General features: G+C 40.4%; 1 protein-coding gene across 3 annotated transcripts in view; it reads left to right on the top strand.

Annotated features, from left to right (window-relative positions):
• The first annotated feature begins 5689 nt into the window (after positions 1-5689).
• LOC124144292 (kinesin-like protein KIF28P) overlaps positions 5690-12382 on the top strand; it is a 39596-nt gene continuing 32903 nt past the window's right edge. For all 3 annotated transcript variants that reach the window (XM_046513648.2, XM_046513640.2, XM_046513634.2), the window contains exon 1: positions 5690-5868. In XM_046513648.2, coding sequence (XP_046369604.2) covers positions 5809-5868 — 60 coding nt within the window. In that variant the 5' untranslated portion in view covers positions 5690-5808. The remainder of the gene's footprint in view (positions 5869-12382) is intronic.

The following is a 12382-nucleotide window of genomic DNA, read 5'->3' as shown; positions in this document are numbered from 1 at the left end:
GATAAATGTTGATGTTATGATTAATGCTGTTGCCTCACATTATTGTTAAGTACATTTGATCAAGGAAGCTGTTGTCCTTTATAGATAGATATAGTAAGCATTGAAGATTGATATATAGAAAGCAGGATTCTGAAGGAAATCGAAAATGTGATAAATTAGGGTGCAAATGCGTTGCTAGTGTTTCAACCGTAATAAACAACCGTTTTTTATGTAACATTTTGTATGGAATGATTGTTAAGCTTTCATCTCCTTTCGACTCACTGTTAGGCATAAGTCATAATTGGTAAATACGATGTTTCATTGGTGTTTGCTGAGATCTGTTTGTTCATTCTTTTGAAAAAGCTAGTAGAAAAACACTCGATTTTGTGGTCAGAAATTACCCATATTGACAAATCGTTTTCTTCGACATACTGTCTTTTGGCTGCCATTGTACCTGTCCTAAGTTCCTAGCACTGAGACAGCTCCGAGAATAGACTTAGCTAAGATATTTTAAGCTACAACACCTTACGCCAACCTCAGCGCTAAGACAACTTTGTGAATGAACTGATATATTTAGCTATTTAATTTTTAAAATAATTCTGTCAATTTTACCGATACAATTCACACGCTACCATAACACCAGAACTTCTGGAATGAGTTATCTCCGTTACATCAGTAGCAGGACATCTTTACTTCGTGACTGCCACCACACTCAGAAATGACCTGGGGGACAGTGCGTAATCGTCCACAAAGCTGATTATCAGTCACAAAGGGCATGCATTCTCATCCATATGACCCGACATCACAGGCAGACAGGCTTTCCTCCCACATTAAGCTGACACGCCGTGATAAAGCTGGAATACTGTTAAAAGCGGCGTTAAACCCAACTCACTCACTCACAGGCAGACACGTTTGGATTGGGCTTCAGATCATGTCATTTGGACAGACCAGGACTAGGCTCCAGTACTATTCACTGATGAATCGAGATATTGTCAACCCAATCGTAGATTTAAGGATTCCAACGTAGCCAATCATGACCAGTATACCAGAGACCACTCTGCATGGAGTTTTCAGTCCGGTCACCAGAAAACAACAGATCACGCCCGTCCTTCCGACAACTACTGAACTCATCAATGCACTTACTGAAGAGAGGACCAATTTTCCCTTGGCAACCAACCAGACACTTATTTGGACCATGATACGACGCTGCCAGGCTGTGATCGCATCGACGGCATCACATACACGCTCTGAGAGTTGTGTTGTTGTTTTTTATAAACTTCAATGACCTGCTTCGCGTCGGGCGTTCCTCCTACATGAGCGGACACGCCTTGATACAACTGATGTATTGTTCAAAGCCGCATGACACGACTCGCAAACTCAAAATCGGTTAACTTGAAACTATCAAATGGAAAGGAAAGTAAAAGAAGCGCCCGTCAAATGTACTTGTGTAGGACGAAATGGAGCATGAATGTATTGGGGGGAAATCATTTGTTTGAATGTGTGAATTCGTCTGATAAATGTGCTTCTAATATTGGATGCTGTGCAGCTGATACTACAAAACCAACCTCAAGTGAGGCCTTAATGTTTACAATCGATGCAACATCGTCCGCAAATACTTAATTCAGCTTTGGAAAAGCAAACATCAAATGGCATATCTAACAATCAATTGTAAAATGCAAACTTCAACCTTCAGTTAAATATTCAAGTGACACTGACATGAACTTTTAGCTTTCGCATATAGTCGTATATTTGCTGGTTCATAAGACATAGTTAAAGAATGTACAAGACATATGTTATTTATTGTCACCAGACATCACCAAGCTGTTCTTATGACGGATGTGTATTTTTGTTGACCCAGGACCAGTGGTATATAAGATGAAATAATACCACATACCCAATTTGGGAATTTGGTTAACATTTAAGAAAGGCATCACCAAGACATCATCAAGACCCAGGGCCCAAGACTGGACCCAGGACCAGTGGTATATAAGATGAAATACTACTATATACCCAATTTGGGAATTTGGTTTACATTTAAGAAAGGCGTCACCAAGACCCAGGACCCAAGACTGGACCCAGGACCAGTGGTATATAAGATGAAATACTACTATATACCCAATTTGGGAATTTGGTTTACATTTAAGAAAGGCATCACCAAGACATCACCAAGACCCTGGACCCAGGACCAGTGGTATATAAGATGAAATAATACCACATACCCAATTTGGGAATTTGGTTTACATTTAAGAAAGTCTCATTGATACACGAAATAAATAGACACAGATACAAGCTAACATGAAATGTAACAAGACATGAATGGGTATACAACGACCATAGCACTACACAATTAAAAGGTATAATTAAAAAAAACAAATAAAAATGACTTCTTTTCTCTCAAATACGTGTCGCCAGTGAGCAGCGTCGCCCCGTCAATCCCCGTGGAATCCCAATCCATTCTATATACTAAACGACATTCATACGACATTCATTTTTAAAGTTGAACAAAATTCTTAGAATCTCGTTCCATAAAGGGATCTTGCCTCTACGACTATCCAAGTCTATGTTCGGGTGTGGGAGTTTCACTTTGTGGATTTATTTGTTTGTTTGTTGTTTAACGCCGCACTCAGGAATATTCCAGCTATATGATGGCGGGCTGTAAATAATCGAATCTTGACAAGATAATCCAGTGATTGATATCGTGAAAGCAATCCACGCCATCGGGTTATGATGACACGCTATCAACCAAGTCAGCGACTCTGATAGAGATGGTATATTGTTCACTACGGCATATAACAAGTTTCACCCTCAAGAACTGAAATCTCACTGGTATTTTATGATCTCGTGTTCAGTCACGAGACATGCCAACATATAAATTTGCCTTGTCATACTGCAAAATGAAAAGGACGACCTTTCAGTGTCTGTTGCTCTGTCACACACAGTTAATCAGTTGTCTTTTTGTCCTTTCCTTATCTGATTCATTTCTTTGCCTTGGGGTCATTATTTGTGCCTGAATATACTGCAACGAAGAACGCAATCATGACATGGTTCAAGTTTTCCTAAAGATCGGTCTGGTGTTCTTGAAAACCTCATGAATTACCTTGATGTTTATGGACGCACCATTAAAAATATTTATGTTTCAGACTGTTGAATAAAAAGAAATTGCCTGCCACAAAAAAATCATTGTAGCAAGGTGTCTTTCTTTCTTTTAAATCAAGCTCATGGTTTTAAATAAACAAATATCAGATTTTGTAGCTGTAGCTAAAAACATAACTGATCTCGATACAAAATCCCCCCTGCCCAGAATATCAAATGGTCGGTCCTTTACTGTGAGCGAATTAGCCTGTTTTTGAACAATCGGTGTAATTATTGCCCCTTGGGGGTAGAGTACAAGTGTTCCTAATTACGAATGAAAATGACACATAGGTTGGAACATGATCACATATAAAAGTTGGCTCTGTGCGGCGTCATTATTAGTGTCAGCGTTAACCCTAGTCCGTCTCCCAGACCCTAGAGAATATATTAAGCAAGGGATCCAATTCAATTCTAGAATGATTTGGCAAGTCTAGATTGCCCCAGCTCCTGAAATTTAGCATTGTTCTGTGCTACATTTCGATTTGATTTTGTAGAAATGTATTTTTAGATAAGACAACTATATTTCAGGGACTAAATGTTAGTCTAGGCTAATCCGAGTTATCTCTCTTACATACCCCTCTTCACCTCAGAAGTCTATACTCAGTCTCAGTACTCGAAAAGTAGGAGACTTGGGGGAGGGGTGGGGGGGTTCCTGAATACTAAATTTAATTTCACCTGATTATTTTACTTCAGAGACTATATGTTAGTCTAGGATAATCATAACCGCGTATTGCTAAAGTTAAAAACCCCGTTTGTTCCTCTAGTGGCCATCCCAGAATATGAACATTCCGAGGGTAGAAAGTGTGCGAGTTTAGTCATACAACAGACTACATGTCTTTTTAATGTATCCCAATGTGTGTTGAATATTAGCTACTTGTCCTTATAAGAGTGAGTGAGTATGGCTTTAAGCCGCTTTTGGCAATATTCCAGCAATATCACGGCGGGGGACACCAGAAATGGGCTTCACACATTGTACCCATGTCGGGAATCGGCGAACCCGGGTCATCGGCGCAACAAGCGAACGCTTCACCTCTAGGCTACCCGACCGCCCCTATCCTTATAAGAATACAACCTGTTTGAACACCTTATCCCCTTTTCACCTTCAATATAAAAAATTGTATTTTTAATCTGGACGAGTCATTTCTTAGTTTTTTGGCCATATTCTAGCTGTTATATTGGTAGTATAATTAGGTTGTAAATATTGGGTAAAAGTTCTGATGAAGCGTTAAGCAATAATCACCCCCTAAAACAAATGACTATTATTGTCTGACACGTGAATTTATACAGGGAATACATTAAAAGCATGAAACTTGATACAGTTGTAGGTAATGGCATTCCAAATATGGGGCCACCAAAATTAATTCAATATGGCCGCCATGGTGGAATGAATCCACACTCGATTATTTACAGACCGACGTCATTTAGCTCCAATTTAGCTGAGCGCGGCGTTAAACAACAACCAACCAAAGGGGAACACTGAACAAAACAAAGGTCAATTAGTTTGGTTTGAAATAATCGCATAACCGTGCGCATTATCACCAGTGTAAACAGTAAACATAAACATTACAAGTACATTGGCAAGAGTATAAGAAAACACCGACTTTGAAACTTTTACACACACATCACGTCATAAGGATTGTTTTCAATCGTTGTTGCCTATTAGCTGGTGATCCACACTACAAATCTACCACGGCACGCAAATGAGGACATTTACACTTACCATAAATCGCTACAAACGCCGGAATAAGGGTGCAGGGGTAAATTTAAGTGGACATTAAATATTTGCACTAAGCATGAAACTGACTGATCGCGGAAACGCGTTTTGACGTACACCGAACACCCTTACATGCCCCCACTCCAACATGTCACGTGACCCGCTACACCGGAGCTGTAAAACTATTAATGGGTGTTTGACATCTACGCCCTGCTAATATACGCAGTTTGTTGTCGACACCGGGTCATTGAAATACATGTGCTTCAAACGTTTCCATCAAAGCACAGCATTTTGATATGTACTAAATTATGCTACGGTTGTGTGTACTTGAAGAAGTTTTTATGAAGATTTTCTCATTACAAAATGTAATATTGGTCTGGTACAACAGTTGAAATTGTATTTGAGTCAAATATACGTTTAGTGTGCAGCTTTGTAGTTTGACGGCTTTTGACCAACATGTGCCTATTGGTTCAAAGATTATTGCATGGATTTGTGATTTTGAAGATTATAATACTCGCTGAGCAAAAGGCGCCTACTGTCGTTCCGTTATAATCGGGAGTATTTAGCTCAAGACGTATTAAATAATAATTGTGAGATCAAGCTGAACAATCCCCTTACTAGTATTTAAAGATTCGTATTTGTATGAAACTAACGTCAACGCCTATTACAGCTTGGAAACAAACAACCGGTCTTGCGAAATAAACCATTCCTTAATCTGTTACAAATGACCGTAAACAAATAAACACACTCCATGGAACGCACATGGCAGTCTATTTATAGCACAAACCATCCTGGCGGGTTACGTCATAAAAGAGCGGGCACTGATTGGCTTATCAACCTGTTGTCGGAGGTCACGACCCGGAGATATCAGACAAAATGTTCAGTTAACGTAAATCAAAGCGCAGTGAACTTGTCCAGAGAGCGCGCAGTTGTGTATATTGGAATTAGATAGTTGAATTTGGATACACGGGCTTCTACAAGAAATGCCAGGTGGAGGCGGTGACAGTGTCAAGGTGGCTGTGCGCGTGCGACCATTTAATCAGGTAGGCAGACGACAATTCGTCACGTTTGTAAATGTCTACAGTATTGATTTGTCGCTCTGATTAACGCAATGGGTTGCGTCCCTGCGTTGTTATGGTGACGGAATTAATGGTTGGGAAATGTTATTGTATGTCTGATAGTATGATATGTTCTTAACGTTTAGTATTTATGTTTTAAATGAACTTACCACAAAACAGATTTAATTGAGGGACTACGTAGGTTGAAGGGTTAGAAGCTTTTTTGAAAATAATCATTCATCGCTCTAGTTCAGAATAAAACAACCCCGATTTAATAACCTTGAAATAGTTCAGTAGTTATGTGTAAAATGAACTTACCTGCAAAACAATTATCTGTAACTTAAATAGATTAAATTAAGGGACTCTGGAAGTTGAGGGGTTGGGAGCTTATTTGAAACTATTCATTGATCTCTCTAGTTCAAGGATTAAAAGCCGCAATGTAATAACTCTAAAATAGTTTTAGGTCGGACAGGGAATTTCAAATTTTTAACAATACGTTAAATATAACTATTTGTTTTCAAATTCAAATCCATGCGACTGTAAATAATTATTAGTATGTTTGTTATGTTATGTCTGTCAAGTTACAAGAGTAACGTTATTTGCAGACAGGTGTAACGTATCAGATATCACGTTAGGGTTAGAAAACGACTGTCAATACCTATGAATTCAGAGCTGCCTGTGTTAACAATGACATGTCTTGATAAGAACAAAGGATTTACTAAAGCCTCGATCGATAAAATTCCATTCCCGTGGGGGTAATATGTAGGTATGAGCGTCACTTGGTAATGTTAGCCATGTCACAGCATATAAATGAATGCTTTTTATGTTCTCTGTTTCATTAATCACGACCTCGGTGTTGCTTTTTATTATGGATATGTAACTGCGTCGAAACTGTTCTTCTTTACAACCGAGAGGACAGGCGACCAAGTCGGCAAAGGTGCTGCAGTTTGATGTGGTCGGTTTAACTTGGGTTCGAATCCTAGATTCGCCCAGATTTATGATCGTGGGTTTCATCAAAGTGGTAAACGTCTCCGAGATGCGCCACTTTAAGCTTCCAACGTTAAACTTAAAAATATTTAAGTGGTGTTTTTTTAAATACCAAATCGTTGAGCTAACTCACACGCTCACACTATATTCCATCGTAGAGTAGGCTTCTTCAAAGTGACTGTGATATCACAATACTGATAGACATTTTGTGCGTTTCATAAGTTAAGGTCAGAGTCGCCTGTGAAGATCCGTCTTAGAATTTTACCGGTGGCCAGGTTCACTGACTTGGTTGATGCATGCCAGCATATCCCAATTGCGTAGATCGAGGCTCATGGTGTCAATCACTGGATTGTCTGTTCCAGACTCGATTGTTTAGTCATATTGGTGAGTGTGGCGTTAAAGATAAACAAACCTATATTGTGAACGAATTAGCCTGTTTTTGAACGATCGGTATAGTTATGGCCCCTTTGGGGTAGTGGAGTACAAGTGCCCCTTATTACGAATGTAAATGACACAGGTTGGATCGGCAAGTTGGAAAACACGTATGACCACATATAAAAGTTGGCTCTGCGCGGCATTCGCCAGGTTCGCTGACTTGGTTGATATATGCCATCATATCTCATTTGCGTAGATCGAGGCTCATGGTGTCAATCACTGGGTTGTCTGTTTGTTTAGTCATATTGCTGAGTGCGACGTTAAACGATAAACCAACCTGTAAGGTCAGAGTACTCAGTTTGATTATGTACCGAATGACTATGGTTAATCCCCACGTGTCTGATTAAGTCCTGAGTACACGGTAAGGGGCGACTAATAGGTATCGCTTGGTTAGTGTGTGACCTTGTAGATTGGATGTCATCGTGTCTGACGGCGCGGAATGTCGCCCATGCTGTCAGCCATGGACTACCTGACTCAGACTCTAATATGTGCAGGCCGGCTTGATATAGCTGTAGTGGTGCTGACTGCGGCGTTAAGCAACATTCACCAACTCATCCTGGTTAATCAAGATGACAGTGATGTTTTTAAAGTATAGGAAGCAAGTCAAAATAGGAGTCTTTCCAGTAAACGTCTTTCAACATTGTTATTTTATGTGTATACAAGTATATTGTAACGCATTGACAAGAAAATATATGTAAATGTCATCTATACTTAAATCGTTATGGAAGAAAGTCAATCGTGAACACTATCATTACACTTCAAATGATTCGTTCAACAAGCAGCTTCGTCGCTATATGGCTGAAATAATGCCAATGCGACGTTACATTTAAAATTTTATTTTTAAAATTTTAACTCACTTCACATACAGCTATTGTCACTTTCCTACTGATATGTCATGAAAAAAATTTAATCACCTGCTTACATTCTGCTTACCGTTTCAAATTAACCAACATAGTGATTTATTTATTGTATTTCTTGCAGAGGGTTTGGTTATATGTCAATAGTTATAGTCTTTAATGTGAATAAGAACTGAAAGATAATTGTATCAGGTAACCTCTCGATATCCTTATTAAATCAGTTTCCCGAATGTCCCCCACAGTGTGTCGAGAACGCGGAAACATAACACCTATTTGTTTGGTTTCCAAGACAACCGCAGCACTCACAACAAGTCAGCCGTAATTACCTTTATAGATATATGACGCTAGGAAATATTTAATCCCAGCGTGCTGACTAGGATTGCCAATCACAACAAAAGCCCTTCACAGTCAGATGATGCCATGCTAATCTCCTTTCCTGAAACCTACACCATTCGACGTCATTCTCGTGTCGTATTAGCGGTTATTAGTCGCTCAGTCCCCTCCCCAGCCCTTCAGCGAGTCGTCACCCCTCGCATCCCGGCCCCCTCCTGGACTGGCCACTCCGATAGTTTGTCCGCTGGAATCTAAACCCTGGTACGCGAGTCTCGGCCTTGTTATCCAACTGCTTAGCTTCCCCTCGCTTCCAAACCTCCTTCTCTGTGTCATTTGGTCAGCGGCCCGGGTAAATATAACCCTTATACCCTGAAATGTATACCCCCGTTTGTCAGTGATATTTCTCTATTGGCTGAAAATATAAACCCTCTTTTTAACCCTTTGATTGTCTGTAGTCTTTTTCTCTCGTGTCTTGTGACTTCCATGCGTTTCTCATTCTAGTAATTGCGGTGTTTGACAAGGTAAGGCTTGTTCTCGGTATTGAAACGACCACACATGTCGTAAACTCGAGAACAATGGGGATCAGCCAGTGCGGTTCAATAATGTTATACAAGATTTGTCACTACGTCGGAGGATGTCACCTGGTTGGTCGTCGTACCCGGAAGGTGTGAATTCTCACACTATCAACCCAATATTTGACGGCTCTGGTCACGTATACTATAGTGAGTGTAGACCGACGAAGTTTATTGACCATGACACGCAACTCGGGGGCAAATCTACAAAATTGATTTTTTTCCCCGAGGATATTCTAGATGTGCCCATCCAACGGGGGCGGCGGGGTAGCCAAGGGGTTAAAGTATTCGCTCGTCGCGCCGAAAGCCCCTGTTCGAATCCCCATGTGGATATGTGTGAAGCTTTCTGGTGTCCCAAGCCGTGAAATTGTCGGACCATTGCCAAAAGCGGGTTAAAACCCAACTCACACACTCATTCCAACCCGTCGGGATGTAGTTCTATGTCAATGCATAGTCATTAGTATATACACACAAATACAAGCAATTTGAATACAAACAATAAGTCTATATAAGACTTACATATATTTAAGTATTATTATTAAGTATATATTAAGTACCACATGTATCTCGACGGGTGATACACTGTAGATTCGTAGGCATTTTTGGGTGTGTGTTGGGGGTGGGGTGGTTGGTGGGGTGGGGGTGCGGGGCACGTGTGGTTGGATGGGCAGTTGCTCCCCTTACATGTACCACGATCCCATGATCGTGGATTCGCAATGATTATGAGCATTGGCTGAAATAAGTTTTCCTCCCTACAACTGTGAACAACAGACCGCCGTCTTATAGCTGGAATATTGCTGAGTGCGGGTTTAAACGACAAATAAACAAACAAACAAACAAAACGTAAGCCTTAACTTAATTGATCGAGTGCCCAGGCCAATACTGAAACGTAATATTGTGACCCGGCGTGTTGATGGGTTGGTTTATAACGGATGCTTTATATTAATATTATCAATGCAATAATGCGGCCGTGATTTCATATATGTCTGCTTACAACCACGGCAATACCTGAGGACAATTTTTACAAATGTTCGTTTTGAAAGAAATCATAGGGAATAAATGGGGAAGCATGTCTGAAGACGTAGTAATGCAATGTAGTGTAAACATCCGGTACTAACACTGTTCTTACCGATATGTTTTGAGAGTGTAAGTCTATTGTTTTGTTTGTTGTCCAACGCCGCTCTCAGCAATATTCCATCTATATGACAGCGGCCTGTAAACAATCCACTCGGGACCAGACAATCGAGTGATCGACATCACGAACATTGGTCCACGCAATTGAGATTCTGTCATAGCGACCGATACAGGATAACCTTTTTCTGAATGAACATTTAATTCCAAAGCCATGACATGTCTTGAATCCGTTAATTGCCATTATTCATAAGCTGCTAATCCCCGTAGTTAATAGTCATCACCATTTTATTGTACATTTACTGTCAGCCATCCCGAATGAACTGTGCATTAATTACTGTTGTTTATATATATGACTTAATCCGTGTCAGGTGATCCTGGCCATGTAAGCCTTAGTCTAGAGACGAAGGGAAAGAGGTAGCATCCTTAGCCTAGCTTGGGTTAGAGGCAACACCAACACTACTACGTACTGACTATATATATCTGTAGGGAATAACTAGTTGTTTATACCGCAAAGTAACTACTTGATGTTGTCGAGAGCCTACACCGATCCCTCGCATAGAGGAAAATGCAAATAATCATATATGCAACGTCACATGCATGTGTCTGTGACCAATGCAGTCAACGCGGTGTACGATTTCATGCAACCAGCCAAGTCTCCATGATTCATGGCCGTGAAATCTGAGCTCATAGATTATTCAAGTTACATTGACGGAAATATTCACCGGTTAGCATTAGTACTGTTAGTAGCTACATGTTTATATTCTTTGGAGGAAGCTATATATATGCAAATTTAGTGTTTACTTTCCCCATCCCCCACGACGGAAATTTTTACATATAACAAAAATTAATTACATTTCTTCTCCCCGAAAACATCCGTCTTCTTTATTGGGTTTTATTTTATTACATTTTTATTTTATTTTGTGAACCGGATTAATATCTTACATGAAATTACCATACGGTTTATCATCCGAAGAAAATAGGATCTGAATAATTCAGGTCACAGTTTTGCTGAGCCGACAGGGGACACGAGTGGCCCAGTCGTCTAAAGCACAGTGATTCGTTGTTCAGAGTCGCGCCCCTTTCCCGTACAAGGATACTACGATCGTGGGTTCGAATCCGAGATTTACCCTGAAAATGATCATTGGTCTGTCAGCACGAAACCCGTGCTGTACAAAGTGGTAATCGTTTACGAACTGCATTATTTTGCGCTTTCCTCCACATTAAGCTGACACACCGTAATTAAACACTATTTAAAGTGACATTAAACCCAACTGACGCACGGTTAATAGCGACATGAAACCTTGTATGTGTTCATATAGTCCTCTCTGGCATTAAACAGCTCGCCACACGTAAAGGGGACGATGCCTTTGTTGGCGTTGTAGCCGATCATTGAGTAGTTCTTCCCGGAATCTGTCTGAACGTCGGCAAAGAGGGCAGCGTTGTCCAGCACCCCCTGGCCGAGGTGTTCAAACACTCGTCTCTGACATGTCATAAAAGAGAGTTTGCGGATAGTGTTGAATGATTGTGCTTATTGTCGATATATTCGGATATTTATATTGTAGATTATGCTTGTTGGATCCCGGGTCCTGGCAACCTAGACATTCGTGACCAACTCGTCAAATTTCTGGTTGTAAGTTACGGAAATATGCGAGTGGTGACGAATGCAACCTATGCCGGTCGTAAGAGGCGACTAAATCGATCGGGGTGTCAGGCTGTGCCACTTGGCTGATAGAGTGTCAGCGTGCACCAACGAAGGGACCGTTGCTCACAATATCAATCACTGGATTGTCTGGCTTAGTGTCGATTATTTATTCCGTCATATGGTTGGAATATTGTGTCATACCACAAACTAATATCTCTATTAAATGCTCGGTTGCAGTTAACTGATTATTTGGATCGTATGTAAGATGTAGGGCATATCAAGATTTAAAATTTCGATTCACTGCTATGACAGGATCCGTTGATCGTGCGTTCGAATCTCACATTCTTCCTCATTATGATCCATGGCTTGTTTGTATCATACCCGTCCTCGCGGAATGCGCTAATGTCTAAGACCTCTCATTACTATAATTGTTTGCAAAGCAAAAGCTCATAAGCGTTATATTCAATAATGCCATCAACTTTATACTGATAAGTTTGTGACAAACATTTCATCACATTTGCAGCGTTAAACATTGCCTG

This window comes from Haliotis rufescens, unplaced genomic scaffold (assembly GCF_023055435.1).
Source record: "Haliotis rufescens isolate VD_foot unplaced genomic scaffold, xgHalRufe1.0.p SCAF_82, whole genome shotgun sequence".
Taxonomy (NCBI): Eukaryota; Metazoa; Mollusca; class Gastropoda; order Lepetellida; family Haliotidae; genus Haliotis; species Haliotis rufescens.
Note: the sequence above shows the minus strand (reverse complement) of the source record. Positions and strands in the feature narration are given on the sequence as shown.